The sequence below is a fragment of the Harmonia axyridis genome, chromosome 3 (genome assembly GCF_914767665.1).
Source record: "Harmonia axyridis chromosome 3, icHarAxyr1.1, whole genome shotgun sequence".
NCBI lineage: Eukaryota > Metazoa > Arthropoda > Insecta > Coleoptera > Coccinellidae > Harmonia > Harmonia axyridis.
Window position 1 is genome coordinate 15,341,123 of NC_059503.1, and position 27,856 is coordinate 15,368,978.

The window sequence follows — 27,856 nt, forward strand, 5'->3', positions numbered from 1 at the left end:
ATCAAAAAGATACTTGCTCAAAAGGCCTACTACTCGAGCAATACTGGATTGATCAGTTCTGGTAGTTCATCTCAGGAAATGTTTTGATTTTGACGTCAAAGACAAGCCTGACGGTGGAAGAGAGAAGGTTTTCGAATATGCAGAATTGGAGGCATTACTTGATCAAGAAACGCAACAAGAATTGACAAGATCATTGGGAGTGACACAACATACCATTTCAAAACGCCTGAAAGTCATGTGAATGATTCAGAAACAAGGAAATTGGGTGACGTACGAGTTGAAGCCGGGAAACATTGAACGGCGTTTGTTTGCTTGTGATCAGCTGCTTGCAAGACAAAGACGGAAGGGTTTCATGCATCGCATCGTGACTGGAGACGAAAAATGGGTTAATTACGATAATCCCAAGTAAGGAAAATTATAGGGATATCCCGGCCATGCTTCCACGTCGACGTCCATACCGAATATTCACGGTTCCAAGGTCATGCTCAGTAATTGGTGGGACCAGCTCGGCGTATTGTATTATGAGTTGTTTAAACCGACTGAAACAATCACAGGCGATCGTTATCGAACGCAATTAATGCGTTTGAGCCGAGCACTGAAAGGCAAAAGGCCGCTATACAACCAGAGACATGATAATAGTATATTCTAAAACAAGTTGCAGAATGGGCTCCTATTCCAACACGAATGCGAAATTCGAAAACGAGCGACGAAGGAGCGAGTTTTGGAATGCATGAGTGTTGGAATTGCCTTCTGCAACGAGTATTAGACGATATTTTCTTTATTTCAGTCAAGTTTTGCGAAATATTGTCGAAATTCAATGAAAAATTCAGATTATATATCCTAGTGACTTTTGTATTGTATCTTGGCAGTTGGTGTGACTGTTACGAAAATTGACAGATTACGGAATTTGAATATGAATCGTATGTTTCGAATTTAGACATAATTTACAATTACACATTAAATTCGTGAATTATGTCTGACGAAATCGATTGAACTCTACCAGAATTATGAGAATTTGCGAATATGTAGCGAATTATTTCTCTATATCCCCAAATTATATTATATTGACAATTATTGACGTTTGTTGAAATTTGATAGGATTGGAAGTCAGCATAGACAACCACAAAACGAAAAATATATCTGAAAACGATGCTGTAATGAGTTCATTACAGCACTGTTTTTTAGAACTGTAATGAACTCATTACGATACAGAAATAGAGAAAATAATTTTACGGCATTTGGAAACTGCTGGGAATTCCTGCCTCACCCGCCGTATTCTACAGCCGTTGCTTCCTAGGACTATCACTTGTTTAGATCAATAGCACACGGCCTGGCCGACTAGCACTTCCGGTCTTATGAAGAAGTGAAAAATTGGATCGATTCGTGGATCGCTTCAAGAGATAATCAGTTTTTTCAACGCGGATTTCGTACGCTGCCCGAAAGATGGGAGAAAGTAGTTGCCAGCAATGAAATAGTATATTGTGCAACAAGTTGGGAAAGTCCAACTTTTCTCGCGAGTGGGGAAGTTTGTCGCAAACACACGAGCGAGAAAACGACTTTGTCCACAGTTTCGCACTATACTTTTCCTACAACTGCACAAATTTCAATTATTCAAGTAATTGACTTGATTCAAATCAAAATGGCCTTCGTTGACAGTATGTGCTAGTTTATTGCGTTTCCATAGAAACGACTCAAAAGCCCAATTTCATTTGTCTACCAAGCGATGTGTGGGCAAAGTGCCGTGAGAAATAATATTTCTCTAATTCTGTGGTTATTCTGTTCATTCTTCCACATCTTGTGGAACAAAATCGTGCGAGAATATATCAGAAACGCACAGTTTTCATGGTTATATTTTATTATTCTATGTTGGCACTCCGAACTTTCCGCTACGGCTTTATCTGTCAATTCATCAAATTGCCTTAAAGAAATTAGTTCTGCCAACCAACATTTTTCAATGCAAAAATCACTAAATTATATTTATGGAAATATTTCATTAATTTCAATGAAAATGCAATGAATTAGAGAAAATAATGTATAATACTCGTACAGAAGGCTCATTCTACCACTCGTTCATTCCAAAACTCGCCACTTCGTGGCTCGTTTTTGAATTTTGAACTCGTGGAAGAATATCATTGCCTTCTGCACTTGTATTATAAATAACTATTCCCAAAGTATGAGCAATACATAGTTTTGAAATTGAGTAAGCTATGAAGAATACGCTACTTTTCATAGTAGTTGTAGGAAAAATACTTTGAATCATATATGTTTTTACAATAAAGCTTCGAATTCCTTAAATAAACGGCGGAAGCAAAGTTATTCTCCTGTGTATAAGCTAGCCTCATAAGACTCTCGAATGAGGCATTGAAATATACCCAATTCCTTTTACCTGAATCCAATGTTGCACATTCATCAAACTGTTAAATCCACCTCAGTTATTGATAGCCAACTTAAAGACCCCCTATATCTCACCAGGAGGCCTGTAGTGGTCACTCTGTATTCCAGAATAAATATCGTGAAGGTACTTGCGGAAGTCCATCCATTGCAAATGACTCTTAAGCCCAATGATAAGGGTGGTCGCCATTTACACTTCGTTGCCCTTGTTTCTTATCAGAGTAATGGTTTTCACTTGGTTCGAGTTAACATATTCCCTCATACATTTTTAAAGAGCCATCCGCTGCGGGGTTGCCTTGTATATTCTTAGTAATTGAATGTATCTCTTGATTTCCAACGTCGTTCTGAAGCAGAGATCGATATGAAGGGTACGGTTCCCGACATTTTGGATGTACATAATATGTATGAGTATGGTGATTTGCGCGTATGGTATTGGGGGAAATTCATTTGGTTCGGGAGGCCGCATTTGTGGAAGATTTCGGAAAAGCAGAAATGTGTGGCGTATGTAGCTCCTCGCTCTATGAAGGTTGATCAACCAATACATTTTGAAATATAAACAAAATATAGGTCTGTTTTAATCATTTTACTTACAAAATCTTCAATGAATTAATTCTGGCCAATGCTAAAGTAAAGCTGCCTAAAATAAATATTCAATTCAATTCAATTCAATTTATTTGAGATTCCAACCACAATTACAATGTGCTTAAATATAGTACAAAATACATACAACAATTTCAATGTTATCCCCATCAAGACGAAACAACAACTAAGCAGTGCTTGTTCATGTTGTTCGGACTTCCTGAGGACTTTGAGCACAGGCTTATAAGTAGTAAAAAAAAACAAAAGAAAACCCTAGATGAGATGAAAGGAGAGGTGCGGACATAGAGAACAACAAACATTGCACTTCACGGCAAGAATCAACAGCTTAAAGATTCCAAAAAATAAACAAAATGAAATATATCAAATTCACAAATCGAAGGTGAATCGGTTCTCGAACAAAAGTTTCCTGAGCTCCCTACTGAACCTTTCTCTATTCTTAATTCTTCTAATATTTAGTGGGATTCTGTTATAGTATTTAGGCCCAATATAGAAAATGAAACGTTGTGAGCAACTCTTCCTGAAAAACCTAATCTCAAGCGACTCATTGTCCACCGCTCTGGTCACGTATCTTCTTTCTTGTTCAATGTTCAATAGATGCCATAAGTTTCAGTTCACAATTTCAGAAAATGAAAAAACAAAAAAATAGAAAGTAGCAATATTGAATACGAAATAGAAACGGTTGTATTGTGTTGAAAGTCAATTGATAGATAGGTAGAAAGCTACTTAGCTCCAAAATTCTGATGGATGTCGATGGTCCACTCGTTGCCATTCATGAAAATTTTTTGAATGTAGATCGCTAAGACGATTTCCAATCTTATTCAAATAATTGAACTTAAAAATTATTAGCAGCTGGAACACACTGTATAATTGACCAAATGTAACAAAACCAAAGAACATTGCTTTCAATAGTATCTTATATTAATTACTGTTCAATTCTTGATTACACACAATAGGGATGATTATCCAGGAAAACATTTTGTTTTGTTTAACAATGGAGAACAAGCTTTAAAACTAGCTAATAGAAAAACTTGTGCCTATTGAACTTTTTGTTTGGGATGGCTTGGACTATAACATATCAAAAATTAAGCTTATTTGACAGGAGATACCTTTTCCTAATACATTGTGCGGTATCCTTTCGGGGAATTTCAAAGTTTCCAAATTAGACGTAAACTTTGAAGGAGGTGTTAGTATCACTCATTTGCTATCGATTGAGATTCATTGATAACTGAAAATCAATAGTTTCCGAGATATTCGAGTTCTTGTATTTTTCAAAAAATTTCTCATCTTACTTCATTTTCTGTCAATTTTTTGTGGATTTGTGGATTAAGTATGATTTAAATTTTGCATTATTTTCATCAGAAAAATATATGATATATATGAAAAAGGCAAAATTATACTGTATTAGATGTTGAATAAGAATTAGTGTGATTTGAAAGTTGGTTTATGAAGAAAAGAATAGTGAATTTCTAATATGAATTTGCCTGCAACTTTCGAATTTCACAATTTATGTATGACAACATTATTTTAAAAACTTACCAAATCCCTTCTTCATTTCCTTACAAAGTTTTCGTTAGAATACAGGCACTAGTTTTGTTTCAGCAGATTTTGATTTGTAAGAGGAAAGGAGCAAAGAACGGAAATTTATGAAATTTTTTATTGCAATCAAACTCAAAATTTCAGTAGGAAATGTATTAATAAATTATGTTTGAAATCACCTTCACCGTTTTTTATCCAAGCACGTGCCCTCTTTCTTATTTCTTCAGTTGTTACTTTCCACCTGAAATTTACTCTTAACCTCCTTGCTACTTCGTCTGTTCTGTGTTAGATCCGTCCTCGCGCTGGCCACGAAAATAATCCAAAATTATAATCAAATTTGGCCAACGTAGAAAAAATTGACGAAGAATGAAGTAAGGAGAAAAATCATTTAAAAATCATAAGAACTGAATTATCTCGCAAACTGTTGATTTTTTGTTATCACTGAATATGGCTCAAACGGCAGCAAATGAGTCATACTCACACATCCTTCAATGTTAACTTCTTATTTGAAAACACCCTGTATATTTAATAATTACGGAATAGTTGGAGGACAGACGATATTTCTAATGAATTCTGAATTTACCCTCAAGGAGGTTTCCTCGTTCTATAAAAATTCACTAGAAAACATGTCTTCATATCAGAATACCACTATAAATTTCAATTCTAAAAATATTCCTTCTTAATAAGCTGCAATTTTGTTGCCCTCTTCCATTTCAATGGTCCAAGAATTCCATAGCCATCGCTAATGAAAATATGACGACAATTCCAGATTCGAAATGCAAAAATCATCTTAATCACTTTCATGGGTATATACCTCATTTTCCAACAGCGATAGATGTTTAAATATAGAACTCAGCTCATCGAGGACTACAAAGTGAGACATATACGTGGCAGCTACCTCATTAGCAGCGCCTGAATGCCTCCTTTTCACGTGCCATCAACATGATTATGATATGGGGCACATATTTCGCTTTGATACCGAGTTCGAAGCCATCACGAAAAATTGAATTCTCTCCCGCGGATTTGAAAATGAAAGGAACACGCGAATGGAACAGTTTCAAGATGAAAATCATTTTCGGTAATTGGAAACTCAATATTTTCTTTGATTCGTGTGAACTGTGGGAGCGATGAAGGTTCGAAACACTAAGTGATAGCTGTATTGAATCAATCTTTGTTTTAAAAGCTGGCCAACTGTTCTACCTAGCCGATAGATCCATAGAGTCGGTAGATCAGTTGAACTGATAGATTCATATTCAGTAGATCAATTGCACTGGTCTAATATTATGGAGATAGCGGGAGAAAAAGAGTAATCGTCGCCAACATTGGAGTGAGACATATGTTGTTTGCATCAGCTGACTACAGTAACAAAATAATTTCGAATTTCAACATCTCTGTCTTTTAGGCAGAGATACTTGCAAAAGAAAGATGTGTCGAAATTATTCTAGCAAGTAACTATCAGAAATGTGATATAGCGATACATTCTGATCAAGTTGCAATCAAAGCACTGAGCTCACATGTCATCGATTCTAAGATGGTATTGGAGTGCCGAAGAAAACTCAATGAAATTGGCAAGAATAACAAGGTCTTTTCAGTCTAGGTTCCCGGTCACTCAAGAATTAGAGGAAATGAAGAAGCCAATACTTGCCGGAAAAGGAGCACAAACTCCTTTCATCGGCCCGGAACCTTTCTGTGGCGTAGACAAATGTACCTATAGGATGTTTTTTTTCGAGGTATATAACTTTGAGTTGGCATTACTGTTCAAGATGGCAACCGATTTGACAGTTGTCAAGTGATTTATTCTCAGTTTGGTTTGGCAATTCATCATGAAGAGACTCACGCCTGAACAACGCTTGCAAATAGTGCAATTTTATTTCGAAAATAATGGTTCTGTGCGGAATACGTATCGCGCACTACGTCCATTTCATTTTGTTTAGCGATGAAGAGCACTTCTGGTTGAATGGCTACGTCAACAAACAAAACTTCCGCATTTGAAGTGAAGCTAATCCTCAAGTGTATGTCGAAACACCGTTACATCCAGAAAAACTGACTGTTTGGTGCGCTTTATGGGCTGGTAGAATCATTGGTCCGTAATCCTTCAAAAACGATGATGGCCAGAACGTTGCAGTCAATGGTGATCGGTATAGAGCCATGATGAATAATTTTTTCATTCCTGAATTGAACAACCATGATGTCCAGGAGCTGCGGTTCCAACAAGACGGCGCAACATGTCACACAGCTCGTGCCACAATATTGATTTATTGAAAGACACGTTTGGTGATCGCCTAATTTCACGTTTTGGAGCTGTGAATTGGCCTCCAAGATCTTGTGATTTAATACCGGTAGACTACTTTCTGTGGGTAAAGTCAGTGGTCTATACGGATAAGCCATAAACCCTTGACTATTTGGAAGACAACATTCGCCGTGTTATTGCCGATATACGGCCACAAATGTTGGAAAAAGTCATCGAAAATTGGACGCCCAGATTGGACTACATCCGAGCCAGCCGTGGCGGTCATATGCCAGAAATCATATTTAAAATGTAATGCCACAAATAAAATGCGGATAAATAAAATTCATGTCAATCGAATAACCCATCGTTGTTTTATTGCAATTTAAAGTTCTATAGCTATAAAAAAAACACCCTCTACAAGAAAGAGTTTCAGAAGAAGGAAAAAACCGAAAGAGAAACACTCTGTCGGAATCTTACTGGTTTGGATCACTCCAAAAAGTTTCTTCGAAACTTTAACACTGCAAAATCCAAAAAGTATCTGGATCTTAGCAAAAATATACTACAACTCCTCACTGGATTCCCCACAGGGCATTGTCGCCTTAGGAAACATCTCATGAGAATGAGTTTAACAGAAAATGACGAGTGCAGATTCTGTAGGGAGAAGGAAGAAACTCCGCATCTCCTGGTGATGGAATGGCTTGCCCAAAATATTCTGCTAGGCTGACTTGAATGCTATATTTTCATGAGAAACAACATTTTCTTCATGTACCCCTTGCCAGCCAATATAAAATTTGTTAACGACGGAATATAAGTTGTACCTTCTTATTTCAATATCATTGGTGAATAAGTTTATTCAAATTCCTAAAATAGACAAATTGACTACCGATGTAATCTACTATTACTCCTAAAAGTTACTCCAAAAACTCAAATGATTGTGAATCATATGAAAGTCTTAACGCACTCCTTTGGTTTCAGTTCCAATAATACCGGAGTTTCTGTACAACATCAACCATCCAGATGCTCCGTTGGACGGTCCAGTAAGGACAACAACAACAACCACACCAGCACCAAGTTTGTGCGAAGAATATGCCAGAATTCATGGTATTGATTATCTTCGCGATGTTTCTACAGAGGCCGACAACCTAGGTAATGTTCACTGCAGATAAAACTGTTAGCAAAATGGTTAAATTGATATTTCTCTCTTCAGATAATATGACTACAATAGATCCAGAGAAACAGCTAAAGGAAGAAAGACATCGAGATTTAGTACAAGAGACCAATCAAGTGGGTATAATGTTTGCCTCGAAGGCTTTCGTGCAGTTGGTGGCCAACCCATTCGTTGGACCTTTAACTCACAAGTAAGAGCACCATAAGTGTCATCTAAGTGATCATTGTTAACTGGTATTGTATTGAGCGGTTTTTGTCTGTATTTTCGAAGATTTTCATTAACTAGGTATCTTACTAGTTTTTTAAACGAGTATCGAACGAAAATACAGTAGCTTACCAAACACATTTAGCGTTAAACCAATATGAATCATTGCTTTTTAGTCAATGGCAATATATATTTAGGGTTTGAAACTATTATTGTTATCTGTTTCAATAACATCTATTGCATTGAACAATTTATCTAATTTGGATTTTATTTGATCTTCATAACAACATTCTAATAATTCAATTTTCTGGTTTTCAGAATAGGCTACAGTGTACCCATGTTTGCTGGTTTCATCATCATGTTTCTCTCTACGATAAGTGAGTATCAGTTTACAGTTACAGTTTTTTTTATAGAAGAGAAATCAGTTCACCCTAAAATTTTTGGATGTATACATGATATTCCTAAATTGAAAGTACAAAAGAAGAAAGTTGATAATTATGTATTTAGAATTATATAGATGTTTAAATTTTATGTTTTCGTCGTAGAATTTTTATTTCTCTAGACTTTGCTATGAAATTTCCTACAATATTACACTTTATGGTTATATGACATATTACCTGTGAAAATTTATTTCATATGGATTACTTACATTGTGAGAGAAATATTGTTCAAACAAAAGCAATACCTAATTTTTTGTCCGGCAGCAAAAGTTTTTAAATAAGTAAATACAATAATATCGGACCCATAAAATATTTATGTCTATCCACAATCTTAAATTGCTTTTAGGCGAAATCTTCCAATAAAAACTTTAATAGATACTTACTGAAAGACGTAAATGGCTTGATATAGCATTTCCGAACCGATTTATAGTGATATGGGGAATTATAATTTTATATCTAAGGGTTGAACTTCTGGTTTTATTGAAAGCTTTTTTCTCGGATACAAATTTCCAATAGGTAATCTCTTCCGAATGTTAATTTTGATCCTAAGCTTCTGATCACGATATAATTTGAGTATTTAACGAACAAAAGCTCACAATTTTGTATCCGACTCAAATCGAGTATGAAAATAATTAGGAAAGCACTAAAGTAAAGTTACGAGTTTTTGAGCGCTCGTTTGTTGCGCTCTTGGAAACTACATAACATATAGCTACATATCATATGGTCTCCAAAGTGCAATTGCCACATGTATATACGCTCTATTATGTCGTCGCGATATTTTTAATTCTGTCTTCTTATAACCAAGTTTGTTTTTCAGTTTTTATGAATGATTTTAACATCATATTGGATCCCGAAATATTTTTAAATTGCTAATCGCGGGTTTAGAAACAGAGAATTGGCGAAATTATGATGAGTATTGATTCTACAAAATAAATTATTGTCGTCAATTCCGAAATTTTTTCACATAGTTGTCAGTGAAAATCTAATTTCAAAAGTCACCACCATGGTACAAGCATTTATAAAGACCCCGTAATTCCCATTTTTTCTCAAAAAAGCTGAAAAAAAAACTTTTGTGAATGTTCTTTATTTATTTGTTCATCCATTCCGTGTAAATAATATAGACTTTGGACCTAAACTCTGATTATAGTACTTAAATTATTTTGAAGAATGAACCCCCTGAAATTTTGAAACGTATAGCATTCAAAATTGAATAAAAAAAGCTGCACGTCTGGCGTTCGTCGTCCGTAGCTCTTCTAAAGTACCTTGTATGAGTTCTATTCGCGTAAAATTTGGTACAAAAATCAATCTGTATACGTCATTGATTATAACACATTATTACATATTTTTGAGAAGGAAATTTATTTAAAAAAAATTCGTATCTACCGATATTAACTAGACAGAATCATGAATTTTGAAGTAGATATTGCTATGATCATTTTATATAATATATTTTTTACCGGAACATTACAGCAATATTTCCTGAGAATTTTCCAATATTCCCAACTGAATATAATGTTGATATTATTGTATGTTGCACGTTGAAACGTTCAGTATTTTCATACCCATTCTCATTACAATTGATACTTCATCGCTATTCATTACAGAAAATCATGTGAACTTTCAACATCGAGTTGAAAAGCAACAGAATAAAAAAAAATTCGCTTTTTTCTTTTCTAGCCAAAAAAAAAATTTACAAACTATAGTCTGGAATAGTCCAAAACGTTGTTATTTTCCGGGAAAAACACGATACTTCGAAATTCAGATGCTGAAAACGTATTCCAAATAATTTTCCCCAAACCATATCGTGGAAGCAATCTCTGACTGGAATTTTCTATTTATTCAATTCGGTCGCTGTCACTTCTCAACGTCTTTCATTAGTTCAGATGAGCTTTTGAGGGATTTAAATTCCTGTTTTGAAATTAAATCAGATGGGAAATATCCGTTGCTATGGAATTCGGCAAGAAATCATTCATTGGCGGACTCGGGATGTTGACAGTGAGTTATTCCCTCAAAATCTTGTTTATTCAGTTCGCGGGAGAGTAAGCAAAAAATGTCGTGTTATTTTTCAGTTAGGACAGTAAAATTTTATTGTGATGAAGATAAAATGCATTAAGGTTTCGATTCAATCGGTGGGGATAAATATTTCATCGAGTAATTAAAATTTGGCCTATCAAATTTGAAGTTTTTTCTATAAAAAATTTCAAATGCCTTTCAAAAAAGGCTCTTGTTACATTATTATTACAGATTTTCCAACTATAATGGTATAGTATTTACTTGTCAAATGTCAAAGAAAGACAGCTCCAAAAGTGACAGCTGCCAGATAGCGGGTTATTCAAAATGAAACATCTTATTGGAAAGCTATGGGTACCAGGGCACTGTGTGTATTGAAGGAAACGAAAAAGCCGATGAACTTGCAAAAAGTGCATCAAGGTTAACACCTGCTGGACTTGAGCCTTTCTGTGGGCTAGGAAAAGACCACTAACAGGATAACCCACTGGAAAAACACTCCTGGACTTACTCAGGCCAAGAAATTCGTGATGATTTCATCTACCTATGCCAGAAAGCTCTTGAAGCTGCCACGAGCTGAGCTTAGGGTGATGGTGGGACTGCTGAGGGGCACTATCGGTACCAACATCATTTGTACTGTATCGGAACGTCAGCAGATGATATTTGCAGGCTCTGTGGATCAGAAGCAGAAGCAGCTGAACACATGGTATGCAAGTGTCCAGAGCTGGATGGCCTAAGAATCATTCATATGGGGAAGCTGATCTTGGATACCCTTGAGGTAACGTCCAAGGCCCTTAAGGATGTTTTCAGTTTTATCAACGCCATTGACGACCTCCTTGGGTTTCCATAAATGATTAGGGTAGAGAACAAGAGATCTACATGGTCGCAGTTCCCGGAAGGCTTACCGAACCACTACGACTCCAGTGCAAATAAAAATAAAAAATATTGGAAAGCTCTATTCATTGAAGTTTGATGTTTTTTGTTACCATTTTCGATTGCATTCGCAAAATGGCGAATGCGAATCTACAATTCAAAAGGTTTTAGAATGGTAAGAGCCCTGAAATAGTTATGATTATTATTAAATTAGTTACTCATCTCGAATCATCAAAGATGGAATGAAATTATAAAATATCCCGTGTGGTTTCGAAACGACAGTAATTTTTGAATTGTTATATCCAAACATTTTATATTTTTTGTTTCTGATGATTATATGAATTTTATAATGTTTTGAATAATTTATAATTTATTCTTTGTGCTTGGCTTCGTTAATATTAGAATTAAAGCACCGATCAGTTAGTATCATATCATGTCAATAGTATCGCTAAGATACTATTGCACGAGCAATGAGAAATGTAGAGTGACATTTTCTAATCTTCGACGAACGGTCAGTAACACTAATAGCCAAAGTAGATTTGAAAGGTTCCCCTTCCACAAGGGAGGGTCGATAGTTAGAAAGATGCAACATAGAAAGGCGGAATTCTCCAGGATACGTATCTCAATTACTATATTCCATTAGTCTGTCATGATTTAATTAGAGCCTCTTAAACGCCTGTCACTGGCAGAGTAGCTGAAGATGTTTTAGCTCTCGACCTAACAAGGTTAATGGTGAACGATTCCAAATCATTCACGAATCTGAAATTTCTTATTTCGGATGCGCAATACGCGCGTTTCAAATTGAGTTTTATTTTAGGGTGGAAAGTGACAAAGAAGTTTCGCTTGTCGATTGTATTTTGTACCTCATTCGATTTTTCAAGCATCATGAAATGATTCAGCTACATTGCGAATTAACTACAGAGTGGCACGCATAAAAAAGCCATGACAGATACATTTCGCCAATAAATTAACGCAGCAGTAAAAATCAGGCAAAAGTTCAAGATACGTTTTCGTCAAAACTAAAGGGTGTTTTTTTTAGAGCTATAGAACTTTAAATTGCAATAAAACAACGACGGATTATTCGGTTGACATGAATTTTATTTATCCGCAAGATAATCTTGTGGCATTACATTTTAAATATGATTTCTGGCATATGACCGCCATGGCTGGCTCCGATGTAGTCCAATCTTCTTCGTCCAATGATGACTTTTTCCAACATTTGAGGCCGTATATCGGCAATAATACGGCGAATGTTGTCTTCCAAATAGTCAAGGGTTTGTGGATTATCCGTATAGACCACTGACTTTACCCACAGAAAGTAGTCTACCGGTATTAAATCACATCTTGGAGGCCGATTCACAGCTCCAAAACGTGAAATTAGGCGATCACCAAACGTGTCTTTCAATAAATCAATAGTGTGGCACGAGCTGTGTGACATGTTGCGCCGTCTCGTTGGAACCACAGCTCCTGGACATCATGGTTGTTCAATTCAGGAATGAAAGAGTTAGTAATCATGGCTATATACCGATCACCATTGACTAACGTTCTGGTAACGTTCTGGCCATCATCGTTTTTAAAGAAGTACGGACCAATGATTCAACCAGCCCAAAAAGCGCACCAAACAGTCAGTTTTTCGACATACACTTAAAGATTAGCTTCACTCCAAATGCGGCAGTTTTGTTTGTTGACGTAGTCATTCAACCAAAAGTGCGCTTCATCGCTAAACAAAATAAAATGGACGTAGTGCGCGATACGTATTTCGCACAGAACCATTATTTTCGAAATAAAATTGCACTATTTGCAAGCATTGTTCAGGCGTGAGTCTATTCATGATGAATTGCCAAACCAAACTGAGAATAAATCACTTGACAGCTGTTAAATCGGTCGCCATCTTGAACAGTAATGCCAACTTAAAGTTATATACCTCGAAAAAAAAACACCCGTTACTAGTTCGATTTGAACTTTTTTTTTGAATGACAGATTCTTTCTTCTGAATGTTAGCGTGTCAACTATATGCGTATAAAAACCTCATTTCACTTCATTATTTTTCTTAATACTTGAGAAACATCATTTTACAGCATAATATGATTTTATGGAAAATAAAGATCCAAATTTAACAACGAAAGACCGAAACAAAATGAAAAGAAAAAATTGAACGATAGTGTCAGTAGCGAGTATTTACATCTCTGGCATGAATCACTTCTTAGCATTGGCGGCCCATACTTAAAATAAAAGGCTTTATGTCATTTTGGTCCAGGTCATTCCGAATTGCAATCAGTCTCTTCCTACATCTTTCAAAGTGTTCAAGTTACGTTCCCCTTGTAATCATCTCTCAAGAATGTTCCAGATATTCTCTATGAGATTTAAACCTGGGCACTGAGTTAGCCATACGAAAATGCACCTCAAACTTTTGCCTTGAAAATATTTGGATTGAAAAGAGAATAGAGAAAATATTGAGCACAAAATTTATGCAATTCGATGAATTCCGTAAAGATGCATTTGGTGCGATTTCCTCATTTTAACAATCACACTCCAAAAAATATATGCCTTATCTCGAAGTTTCAATTTCGACAAATTTCACACGACTCAAACACTCACCAGTGTCAAACCACTCGGTTCAAACCGCACACTTCATTCGCATGAGTTGGCATATTCGCCAACGTATTAGCTATCGATTTTTGTACCAAATTTCTTGTATGCAAAATACTCTTAACGACGTATACTTTAAATTTCAAGATATTATTATTGATATTTCATCAACAATCTTTTAATTTTGAATATGGTATTTTTTTCAGTTTTCGCATTTGGCCGAAGCTACAGTGTTCTCTTCATAGCGAGGGCTTTACAAGGTATAGGGTCCTCCTGCTCAAGCGTCTCAGGAATGGGTATGTTGGCTGAAAGGTACCCAGAGGACAAAGAACGAGGAAACGCAATGGGCATAGCACTTGGAGGATTAGCTCTGGGAGTTCTGATTGGACCACCATTCGGTGGTATAATGTACGAGTTCGTTGGAAAATCAGCACCATTCTTGATTTTATCTGCACTGGCACTTGCTGATGGAGGTTAATATTCATTGTTGCTCATACACACTTATTGCTTAATTTTTTTTTTTTATTATTTCATTATAGATGAGGATAACTTTTCTTCGAATCCTGGTACTTCTTATTTTCAAATTTTCTATTCCAGAGATGAGAAAATTTTTTTAATAGGGTGAATCACAAAAACCACAGTGAAGATATGCTCTATAAAATATGAGATGAATAATTTACTTTTTTCTTTCAAACCTCATCAGAAGAAAGCAACACTTAATAATGGCCTTAAAATAGAAAGAGAAAAATATATCCATAAGACTCAATGTAAACTAGTAAAAAATCGACACTATTCATCAACATATTCAAGAATGATGCATCTACTCTAACGTGTCTCTAACGACTCTAACTCATCATAGCTTTTCTGTAGAAATATTCGTCTTTGCTTTCGAAATATGCTTCATTCTTGGCAATAATTCTTCATTAGAGCCCAAATTCTTTTTTTTTTTCAAAAACCCAGATCTGTACAATAAGTTAGGTTGTCAAGCAGTTCGAAGAGTAATTCGACATTAGTGTTTATCGATTTGAAGCACTGTCTCGGAGAAAGAGAACTTTTTTCTTTTGCATTTGAGGACTTTTTCATTAATTGCTGCAATCAATCTAATAACGTTACTGTTGATAGTTTTATCTAAAATACGGATGACATAACTTTGCCAGTTGATGATTGAGATTCTGGTCGCTTCGGAATGCTTTTACCGACTGCTTTCCTCCAGCTGATGCAATATTTTACTCACAAGTGTGGTGATGAATCCATGTTTCATCCTTTTTCACATATAAATGCGAAAAAATTTGTTTATTTTGCTCAAATGACGTTCGGACGATGTATTTTTGCTTTTCATCGGCAGAGAACATTTCGAGCAAAATATATTCGAGCATTTGGACAAATATTCTCACGAAATAGTGATATCTTCTGATATCTTCAATTCCACCACTATCTCACTCAACTTCAATTTACGATCGCTCAAAATGATTTCGTGGACTTTTTTTATGTTTTCTGCCAGATATAGTGATGTTGTAAACAGTTTCTAATGAGTATTAGGAGTTGTGATGAAATATGTTTGAAGGAAATATAACATGTCACAAATTCCATTTGATCTTGAAAATAAATTTACTCTCCCAAATCAATTTCAAAGTCATCATATGGGTACATTATTGACAAAATATCATATCTCCTTGAATGTGATTTGACTCTCTATAATTATGATTCACCCTGTATATCCGATAAACTAGTTCCCAGATTCGAAGTGAAGTGCCTTGCTGTACATTATCGTAAATTCCATTAGCCCTTAACAACGCACTATATTGCGAAACATTAAATCGAATTAATGAAAGCTTACCATCTACTTTGGCACAGTTCTACAATTGTTGATGCTACAACCAGCAGTAGTGAGGCAAGAATCAGATCCACCGTCCCTAAAAGCGCTTGTAACAGATCCCTACATAATTATAGCAGCTGGTAAGACATGCTAAGAAGACAATTTTGCACGAAGTCGAATGCTTTCGTTCAGTTTAACGTGAAAATAACGATTACGTTCGTTCTAGGTGCCATAACTTTTGCCAATCTCGGCATTGCAATGATGGAGCCGTCTCTTCCGATTTGGATGATGGACACGATGGAAGCAGATAGGTGGCAGCAAGGAGTCACATTTTTGCCTGCCAGTATATCGTATTTGATTGGAACGAATTTGTTTGGTCCCTTGGGACACAGAATGGGCAGATGGTTGGCTGCTTTCGTCGGTTTGGTAGTGATTGGAATATGTCTTATGTTGGTAAGAACCTTCAATGAATTATTTCACCTGCTTTTTTATCAAAGGTCGGTCAGAATGTTTCTTGCGTGATTATTGATATTTTATTTCTGTATTCTTACCTACTTCATTGAAAAAATCCACTAATAATCAGATGTAACCTTATGAAGGGTGTTTTTTTTAGAGCTTTAGAACTTTAAATTGCAATAAAACAACGATGGATTATTCGCTTGACATGAATTTTATTTATCCGCATTTTATTTGTGGCATTACATTTTGAATATGATTTCTGGCATATGACCGCCATAGCTGGCTCCGATGTAGTCCAATCTGGACGTCCAATTTTCGATGACTTTTTCCAACATTTGTGGCCGTATATCGGCAATAACACGGCGAATGTTGTCTTCCAAATTAAAATTAAATGGTCAAGGGTTTGTGGCTTCTCCGCATAGACCGTGATTCCACCAGCCCATAAAGCGCACCAAACAGTCAGTTTTTCTGGATGTAACGGTGTTTCGACATACACTTGAGGATTAGCTTCACTCCAAATGCGGCAGTTTTGTTTGTTTACGTAGCCATTCAACCAGAAGTGCGTTTCATCGATAAACAAAATAAAATGGACGTAGTGCGCGATACGTATTCCGCACAGAACCATTATTTTTGAAATGAAATTGCACTATTATTTGCAAGCATTGTTCACGCGTGAGTTCATTCATGATGAATTGCCAAACCAAACTGAGAATAAATCACTTGACAGCTGTTGAATCGGTTGCCATCTTGAACAGTAATGCCAACTTAAAGTTATATACCTCGAAAAAAACACCCGTTAGTTATTTTGCTACCGAATCTACGGAAAGTGGTGAAGCTCTATGATCCTTTTTGGTAGGAAAAAATATCTGGTCTACGATTTCAAATATCTAAACGTAGATTGAATTTTAGACTATTCTGAACAGCTTGAGTTTCGTCTTTGAGTGTTCGTAAATCTTAGTAAAAGCCTTAACTTATACAATTCCATTCCAATTTTGATTAAATTTGCTATGATATCCTGTTTTTGGTTGTATAGTCCATACCTCTTTCAATGTTTCCAGATAGGTATCAAATTTTGATAAAATTTGGTTAAATTCCTAGGATCTCAATATTTCGCGTTCAACTACTCTGTAAAATCAAAAATTGGGACCTACAGATAACTAAAATTTCGGAGCTTTCGAGTACACAGAACTTGAAACCATATCTAGACTAAATGAAGAACATCATTTGGATCTTGTTAAAAAAAATCTTATATCTGATGTAAATCAAAATTCTCAAAAAATAGAATCAGGATCAGATTATATTATTGAAGTGGTATTTTCTCATTTACTACTTTCTTCTTAATTTTTCTAGGTTCCAATGGCCACTCATGTAAATCATCTCATAGTTCCAAATGCTGGTTTAGGATTTGCTATTGGTATGGTAGATAGTTCAATGATGCCAGAACTTGGATATTTGGTAGACATCAGGCATTCAGCTGTTTATGGCAGTGTGTATGCCATAGGTGATGTGGCGTTTTGTTTAGGATTCGCAATAGGTAAGAAGGGTATCACTAGTTTATAGTAAAACTTCATATAGGGCGAGTCTTAAAGTTGTACATCACACATATAATAGAGTCCTCATTTTCAGCTTAAAAAGTCTCATCCAACATCAAACTTCAATTATTTCAATATAATTGAAATGAGGTGCAGTTCGATTTGAAAAAATTTTGCACACATCTGAGCAGCTCCTATAAGCGATAAATATTGATGAGACTTTTTCAGCTGAAAATATGCAATCATTGTGGGGTATTTTGAAAACAGAATTTCATGGATATTATGAGTTGATATGATAATTGGGTATTCCCTTTCAAAAAACAAGGTCGTATCGTGTTTCACCACTTTTGGACCAGCCTGTAGAGTCAAAAATAATTTTATGTTATCCGCTGAGTGATGTCGACTCCTAGGCCAAAATTCACAGCAGTTATCGACCGATCGAGCACTATTAACTCACCTTGTAGGTATAACAATAAAACATCGTTTCAAATGTATTTTGTCTGTTTTTCATTACTTGAATTGATTAATGTTTTTTCTGGAATATCTCTAATAACAGAGAATAAAGTGATCTGTGATCATAATATTATGCATTTATCGGAAACATCATTTCCTTTTTCGAATAATTTCTCTTTGAGTTACCTAATGAAAATTAATATCCATAAGTAATTCACTTTGAGGTAAACGATAAAATAGAGGCTCGCTCTATAACTGGATTATAACGTGATATGCACAGATATGCAATATTTGATCTAGTGGAAATTCAACCTCGTTATTCGTGAATTTGGCAATGTCCATCCAAATAATTAATATAATTCAAATAACTTCTATGTTCACCATTATTGAGTTATCTCGGTGGTTTAAACAAATACAGGAGTGCATTAGCCAATTGCAAAAACATTAAATACTGATAACTTTTCACCTGAGCTGAATCTATAAAAATGGTATAAGCTATATTTGATTGTATTTTGAAAAAATATCATAAATATTGAAATATTTCAATTATAAAGTGATAAAATTTTACATGATAATGTATATTACCAAGCTAATTATACTACAATACAAATGAAATGATTTTCGATAATAAAATTAACATTCACATCGATTTCGTAACGCCTAATCAACGGTTAAGTAAGATCTCAATTCTGGGTGAGAATTCGATAATTCAATTTCGAAATTTCCGATTTATATTGATTTAAAAATACCTATACAGGGTGATTCACCGTGTTGTCCTATTAGACGTTTATGCAAAACTAATAAAAAAAGCTATACCAAAAACAGACTACTAATTCCTTATTTCAAATGGCACACCCAGTATATAATTGCATCGTTAGATAGCAATTTCACCAATATGCCATACCTTGGGTAAAAACTCAACGGTTCATGAGTTAATGGGATTCATATGAAAAAAAAAAGGTAGTGACGAGGGCTGACAATTTTTTGAATATTTCTGCAGAAAAAGTTTTTTCGGAAAAAGTTTTTTCATTTTCAATTCTTCAAATACGTAATATTATAATACTTTTTGCGGTCAAATTCAATTATCGAAATATCGAATTTTAGATTCTTTCTGTGTTTTCTAGAAAACTCCACACAGTTAGAAAATGCGGTTTTTCCATATTTAAAATTTTTCCTCGATAACTCTAAAGTATTCATTTAAGGTTTAAGTAATGCTTAAGTAGCCTCCTCTTTCTATACGTAGAATTGACCGAAATATTTAAAAAATTTAGGTTCTAATATAAAATCTTGAATTTTGATGAATTTTAGTTGTCCAAGTTCATGATCTTCTGATAAACATCCTGTACATTTTTAGTCCAAACCGCAAATAGTCTTATAATAATATATTAGCAAAATCTAAAATAATATATAATATAATATATAATAAGGTTTTTTCGAAAAAAACTTTTTCTGCAGAAATATCAAAAAATATGAGGTGTGTGAATAAGTCTTTCCCGTTTTTTTTCAAATTTTGAGCCTTTATTGTGAAAAAATGGTTACAAATGAATTATTGAAAGTATTGGCCATCGCTAGCTACAACTTTTCCCCATCTTTCTGGCAACATACGAATCCCGTTGCGAAAAAATTCGACCGGTTTGGCCTCTATCCAGTCATCCACCCATTTTTTGGCTTCCTCGTAGGAATTGAAGTGCTGGTCAGCCAGGCCATGCGTCATCGATCTGAAGAGATGGTAATCAGACGGAGCAATGTCTGGTCTATACGGCGGGTGGGGTAGGACTTCCCATTTGAGCGTTTCTAAGTATGTTTTCACCGGCTGTGCAACATGTGGGCGAGCATTGTCATGTTGCAAAATAACTTTGTCGTGCCTGTCGGAGTATTGTGGCCGTTTTTCTCGCAGTGCGCGGCTCAAACGCATCAATTGTCGTCGATAGACCTCGCCTGTGATCCTTTCATTCGGTTTCAGAAGCTCATAGTAAACCACACCTAGCTGGTCCCACCATATACAGAGCATGAGCTTGGCGCCATGAATATTTGGCTTGACCGTCGATGATGATGCATGGCCGGGTAGTCCCCATGATTTTCTTTGCTTCTGATTATCGTAACGGATCCACTTTTCATCGCCAGTCACGATACGATGCAGAAAACCCTTTCTTTTATGTCGCTGAAGCAGCTGTTCGCAAGTGAAAAAACGCCGTTCGACGTCTCTCAGCTTCAGTTCGTACGGCACCCAATTTCCTTGCTTTTGGATCATTCCCATGGCTTTCAAACGCTTGGAAATGGTTGTTCGGTCAACTCCCAATGCTTCAGCAAGTTCTTCTTGCGTTTGACACGAATCTTCATCAAGCAAAGTCGCCAATTCTTGATCTTCAAAGATTTGCGGCCGCCCGGAACGCTCCTTGTCTTCCACGTCGAAATCGCCACTTTTGAAGCGTCGAAACCATCCGCGAACACTTGAATGATCGACACAACCTTCTCCATGAGCTTCCTGAAGCAACCGATGCGCCTCGGCAGCAGATTTCTTCAAATTGAACCAATAAAGTGAAACTTCCCGCAAATGACGTCGACTCGGCTCAAATTTCGACATTTTCACGATTTCAAAAATTTATGATGCGAAAAAATTTCAACTAATGTGTTAGTGTGGAATTGTTGACAGATGAATAAGCTTTGATTATGACATATGTAACCATTAAATACTCGCACAGTATTGGTGGCGCCATCTCTTACAAAAAACGGGAAAGACTTATTCACACACCTGATATAATACGTCGCGTCGTCCACACAATTTTTTTTTTCCTAAGAATCTCCGGAATCCCATTAACACTTGAACCGTTGAGTTTTCACCCAAGTTATAATATTGCTTAGATTGTCATCAAAAAAGCTATCTAATGATGCAAAAATATACTGGGTGTGCCATTTGAAATAAGAAAGTAGCAATCCATTTCCGGTATAACCGGAAGTTGTAGAGATCCGAAAATATTTTAGGGAAAAAGATCATTGTCTCAAACCCCAACATGCAAATTTTCAGCACAAAATTATGATTAGTTTTCCATAAACGTCTAATAGACTATCACAGTGAATCGCCCTGTATATTCAAATATGTTTTTTCTGAACTCTTTCGCGTGGGATGAAGTGCGATTCAAATGTTACATTTCGTCGATATATCTAATTGAGTTCGGTCGTCAAAAGCAGGTCGATGGCATTGTTATGATTTTAACATGCACTTGGAATTACAGACAGAACCAGTCAAGTGAGAAAGTAGGAAGTAAATTCCAAAACTCGGTATACCGAGAAGCCGCGAATTGTGCGACCATTATGAAAATGACATTGCATAAACTGATCCATTAGTTACAGATGTAGAGCGATCGAATAAATGAAGAAATTAATTTCAATCTGGTTTTTACCTTTCTTTTTAGCGCTCTGAATTATTTGCGACACGTTCTACTGGAACTGTGATGAATGGATGTCAATTCATCAGAGGATTCGATGATGAAAAGCGGTGACAACAATTTCAGGAATGTTAATCAATTTAGTTCATGGATTTCAGGATTCCCATTTTTTTTTAATTCTTACACCACTAGGAAATGGGAATGAAAAATTGTTGATTTTGACATAAACATAACCTTTCATTCAACAAGAACATCAATTATAGCAGTAAAATTTTGTTTTCTCTAATTCTGTGATTATTCCGTTCATTCTTCCACATCTTGTAGAACAAAATCGTGCGAGAATATATCAGAAACGCACAGTTTTCATGGTAATATTTTATTATTCTATGTTGGTACTCCGAACTTTCCGCCACGGCTTTATCTGTCAATTCATCAATTTGCCTTAAAGAAATCAGTTCTGCCAACCAACATTTTTCAATGCAAAAATCACTAAAATATATTTATGGAAGTATTTCATTAATTTCAATGAAAATGCAATGAATTAGAGAAAATAATGTATAATACTCGTACAGAAAGCTCATTCTACCACTCGTTCATTCCAAAACTCGCCACTTCGTGGCTTGTTTTTGAATTTTGAACTCGTGGAAGAATATCAATGCCTTCTGCACTTGTATTATAAATAACTATTCCCTCATTTATTTATAGTTTTTAAGTTCTATGTTAGGTATTATACTCTATTTACCATAGAGTAATAAACATAGATAGAGGGAGAAGGTATACGCAATTTTTACATGTCCCCAACATGGTTTTTCAAATCCACAATTCTACTACATTGTTATGAATGTATATTGAATTGAATGAAATATATTTATTTGAGTGATTCCCGATTAAATATGCAAATTTGAATATTTGGAATCCGATATTTTTCCTAATTGTCGAATTTATAATAAGCAGAATATTTATTATTTTCTGTATCTACCTGCTGAAATCCAACTTCTGCTCTCCTAGTGTCATCGGTTTTTTCACGTCGTTAAGCGCGCTGGAAGTTTTTAATATATTTAGGTTTTTATTTCAATAAATTTTGAGTTAATATGAAACGTTGATTCACTATGGGACATAAGAAGTGCGTTCTTTGTGGAGAAACTCGCGAATTTAGTGAATTATCGTGTCACTGATATGTTTTCATTTCCGCGCGCTTCCTGTCAAACTTGATAGTTCATATTGGGAACAAAATTTGCTGAAAATGACATATGCTCCCTCTATCTATGTTTAATACTCTGCGGTTAAGCCATACGTTAGGTAGTCAATCGACTACCGCCAGCTGACTAAACAATAATAATGATCTCCGAGAAATCACAATCCAAATCATATCTACTCAAAAATTGAAGTTATATATTTTTTTCGGTGAAAAAATAGACAATTGGAAACCACTAAATCGATTTCTCTGCAAAGACCAAAATAATCAATGGGAGATAAACACCTTGCGCGATTAATAGAGTGGAACTCTCTGCTCTTGACCAATTGATTGCAGAAATATGAAACAGTGCAAATTTTTGCTCTGTGGGAGTGAGACTAACTATAATGATGCAAAAAAGATAAGAAGGGAAGAACTGAGAGTTTTACAGGAATATAAGAAAAATGTTAAAACTTGAGACATCGAGGTTCATAACTAAATAAAACAAACTTTCAGTTCGCTGTAACGAATTTGCTTTCTGAACGCTCATTCCTCGAACAGAGCGCTATACGAGGCGCTATATAATGTCGTCAGAATGACTATAATTTTCGATTTTTGAACCCGGAATTGATTTTCAACCTTTTGAAGGATAGACTATACTGAAAAGATTCTTCACTACCGAAACGCAAACAGTTGGGAATTTTGGGAAATCCAGGATTAATTTACTGAAAATTCTGAACTGCAATAAAATTCACCTGATGAAGTAAGATAATTATTTTGTTCCAGGGCCTGCTATGAGTGGAACACTCGTCAAGAATATCGGCTTCGAATGGATGCTATTCGGAATTGCGATATTGGATTTCATGTATGCTCCGCTACTGTTCAGTTTGAAGAGTCCTCCGACCAAGGAGGAGAAAAAGGTACGTTAAACAGAAGGAATATACACCGTAAGAATATACTTACAGATACAGATTGAGCCAGCCTAATATCTAGAATTTTGAATTTTACATCTTGGCATCCTAAGACAAAGTTCTTATTTGTGCCATATTCGAGTGACCATTAGGAGTTTCTGGAGAACTTGGTCTATTTGTGTTGAAAATTCTGAAAAAAATTCAAACATAACACCCTTTTCCAAAGTTAGAACCTTATTTTTCAATGATTTCATTGGATGCTGCTAGCGAATATAAAGTATATGGCTCCAGTCTCCGAGAAATGTCTAACAGACTCTCGATCTTGGGACACCCTGTATACATAATACGTGTCCCATCTGAAAACTCTGCTTAGACGCTTGTTGCAAAGCTCGTGGCCATCAGAACTTTGAAGGTCGGAGACTGAAGTTACATCAAACGATTAAACTCATGCAGAGTTATTATTGCAAACTGCTTTTAGTTCACGTAGAAGACATCTAATCGATTTTCACAATTTAATTTTGGTATAGATATATATCTTAATATTGTAGGTACTTGTGTACAATGTGAATAATAATCTAATTCAAATTCAAGGGTCCCCACTCAGGAAATAACGAAACCAGGGATGACATAATTGATAACATCAAAACACCGCCATACAATAAAGTAATCAATCACCCTAGAATAAGTAACACTTCACACCCATATCCAATGCATCATCTGTGTCAAGCATGAATTCCCAAATGATGGTTGAGAAAAATGTTTTTACAAGCACAATAACTTTTTTCTGTTGGAAAATTTCCCCAGTTAATTTGAATGACTAAACGTCCCCATAACCTTGAGTTGAACCCTCTAAAAATCTAGACCCTTTGTTCACTGAATACTAATCAATTTGTGGAATTATTAAATTTACTTCATATTTGCAAATTCTAATGTCAAATCAAGCGCAAAAATAGCTAATTGGTCATTATATTACATGAGAAAATAATAATTACAAGTTAGTGTTAAGTACTTCAATTATTGAAGTATTAAATCACAATGAATTGCCCATTACGTAATCGTCTTATTAATTGTATACCAATCCTGATATCTATGTTTTATATCACACTCAGATTCGATATTTTTCTGGGCATTTCTTGTCTATACCGTGTGTTCTACAAGCTCTATGACAAACTTGGACAGATAATTGACTGAAAATTTAAATAAATCCGAGTCTCTTTCACAAAAACTGTAAAAAAAAATTTTCTTATTGAAGTCAGATTTGGTTAGTTTCTTATTTGGTTTTCTGCATCTTGAATTCTATCAGGATATGTGATTTCAACGTGATGGATAAGCTGTTCATATGTCACCATAAATAAATATCTAACGGATTGAGAGCCGGTGAACCGGTTGGCCATGGAACCTATCCATTTTCATTTATCCAAGAAGCTACTTGTCTCTTTCGGTGTTGTGGTGCACCATCGTGATGATAGGACTCATTTCCGACAATGTGGAGCTCTATATCATCAATAAAGAAAAATTTGAATACAAATCTGCATTTAAACGGTAATTTGTAACATCTACTGCCTTACATTATTCAAAATCCAAACCCAAACGAAATAAATGTATTAAAATCAATGCATGTAGTTGAAGTAATCATCGATAAAGTTTTAGTTGCCATAGGAGAAATTCTAAATGGAAAAAAAATGTTCAGAATGAGTACTATCATCTGACGAAGTTTGTGATAGAGTTTGTAGAACACTCTTTATATTCCTAAATCAAATTCATCCATTGTGGTTATTTTGAATATCTTCTGCCTTTTCTAGAATAATATTTAATTTATTGTTTTTTGCAGTCTCTTATTCTGGGAGAAAAATCATCTGTTCGGTACGTCACATATCAGAACGAGGAAGATGATGAGGAGTGAAAAAGCGGTGAATTTTTAAATCTGTGAATTTATGAGTTCACTCCAGAAGAACCAAAACAAAGACTATATTTTTTGTTGAATTTGTAAAAATTGAAAATGATTATCCTACAAGACTATGTAATATATTATTATCGTACCTATAAGTAGTTATAAGCATCTATATATTATAATCGTAAATGACGCTGTCAAGACCATAACTAAGATGACATTTCAGATGGAAGAGTTACATCGATCAAAATTCAAAATTTTTCCCTCGAAGGGTCCACGCTAGGGATTTTGTGAATGGCTGCACTGAATCCTTTCCAGATCGTAGGAAGCGAGGCAATCAGATACCCTTAAATTTCGGCTCAAGAAGAGTTCTTATAAATATTTATGAAATTTCAAACTTTTCCATCAAAGCCTGGTCAATGATTGCAAGATTTGAATAATACCATTTATGCGAAAATTTTTATTTTTATTTGTAGCTGATTTGCGAAAGGTAGAAGTGTAATCTAGCAAATAAAATGGCTGAAATATTAGAATAAGAGAATTGCTGAGCCAATCAAAAAGTTTCTTCTTGGGCAAGCCTGGTGAGCAGAGGGATCTACGAATCCCAAAAACTAATAATGGGACCTTAAATGTTGCTTATAACATAATATTGTAGCATAATACAACTCATTACAATTCATTTGATATAGAAAACTATAGATGGATCACACAAAACGGAAGGATGCATGTTATTGGAATTTGTCGTATTCGTATTTATCAACATATATATATCCAACTTCAAGCGAGCGACAGACTCCTTAGAAGGTTATTGTGAAGAGACAATAATCATCTCTTGTTCCCACATCTGAAAGCCCACACCTGAAATTTTATTCAAAGCTGGTAAGGGTCCGAACAACAAAAGTACTCAAGTTTCTAAATGTACGATGGCATTAATGTTCTGCCTAGTGCAGTAGCCATTTGTGGTACATTTTTAGGTATTAGAGTACATGTTGCGATATGTTAGTATATAATAACCACTTTGATGGATATATGTTTGATGTTTATATATTATCTAATCTTAAGATTTGTGGTGCAATAAATGGATCATACTCTGGATTTTTCTTATTTCATTTGCAAATTCATAACCTTATGTAGCTCCACTTAAGAGGGCTCTCGTGATCTGTCAATATTTTTCCAGAAGAGAAGGGACAAAAATAATGTGTGTTGTTGGCAGAAAGATTGAAGAATCAGTTAGGAATATTACATTAATTCCAACTTTCCTCGAAAGAAAATGCTGTACGAGTCTTTTTATAAATTTTCACGGAATCAGAATTTTGCCTCCTTCATGATTTCAATTTCTTCAATGATTTTTGCAGTATTTTTTTACAGATATTTTAAAATACCTACATCAGTGCTTCGTAGGAATACCATATCAACAATTCTTTTGCGAAAAACTAAAAAGTATCAAAATTAAAATTTTATTTTTCATCTTCAAATTGAAACTATTGAAATACTACAATGTAGATTATTCTTCGAAAAAATTATGTGGAAATAACAAAAACATCCGTGTTTTGTAAGAAGCTATAGGATTTCACATATGCCTACTTATGCGTTTCGTCCCTGGCACACACACCGGACTCATCAGTGTGACTTTGGTATATTTGTGTGTGCCTGTCACAGACGCTTGGGGAATTTATTATTATCGGGAGCCGCCGGGACTCGAACCCGGCAACTTGTCGCATCTCGGTGAGTGAGTCTACACTCTTAGCCTCTAGGCCACCGAAAGCTGTGTTTCATTGTTGCTATGTGGAGCTTTATGAGAAGCCGCCACAAAGCAATATCTAATTTCATTTTGAACTAAGAAGTTTCCTCTTAAAGATGCATCTAATAGATAAATCTCTTTTAGGACAATTCCTTTACTAATATAAATAACAATGGAATGTCTCCCCAAAACTCCATGCGTATATAATTTTTTTTTCCGAGTATCAACATCTAATAAAAAAATATTTAACCATGAAATCTGTGCGAATCTGCGATATTCTCGCAAAATTTTGTTCTAAAAGATGTGGCAGAATGAATGGATTTGCCACAGAATTAGATAAGCTACCATCTCATTAACTATACAGGGTGTTCCTTAAATAAAGGTATAAAGGAAAATAAGAGATTCTTTGGGTGATTTTAAAAGTGAAAAGTATAAACATAGATCCGAAAACGCGT

The 27,856-nt window shown here is 35.2% G+C and overlaps 1 protein-coding gene across 2 annotated transcripts in view; it reads left to right on the forward strand.

The window, feature by feature from the left end:
- LOC123676218 (synaptic vesicular amine transporter) overlaps positions 1-26,755 on the forward strand; it is a 66,512-nt gene extending 39,757 nt beyond the window's left edge. The window contains exons 3-11 of one of the 2 annotated variants that reach the window (XM_045611988.1): positions 7,733-7,903; positions 7,965-8,115; positions 8,448-8,506; positions 14,245-14,511; positions 15,893-15,994; positions 16,081-16,307; positions 17,664-17,847; positions 23,645-23,778; positions 24,361-24,511. In XM_045611988.1, coding sequence (XP_045467944.1) covers positions 7,733-7,903; positions 7,965-8,115; positions 8,448-8,506; positions 14,245-14,511; positions 15,893-15,994; positions 16,081-16,307; positions 17,664-17,847; positions 23,645-23,778; positions 24,361-24,501 — 1,436 coding nt within the window. In that variant the 3' untranslated portion in view covers positions 24,502-24,511. Of the gene's footprint in view, positions 1-7,732; positions 7,904-7,964; positions 8,116-8,447; positions 8,507-14,244; positions 14,512-15,892; positions 15,995-16,080; positions 16,308-17,663; positions 17,848-23,644; positions 23,779-24,360; positions 24,512-25,600 lie in introns of those variants that run through there. The other variant, XM_045611989.1, reaches the window with a different exon arrangement.
- Positions 26,756-27,856: the final 1,101 nt, after the last annotated feature.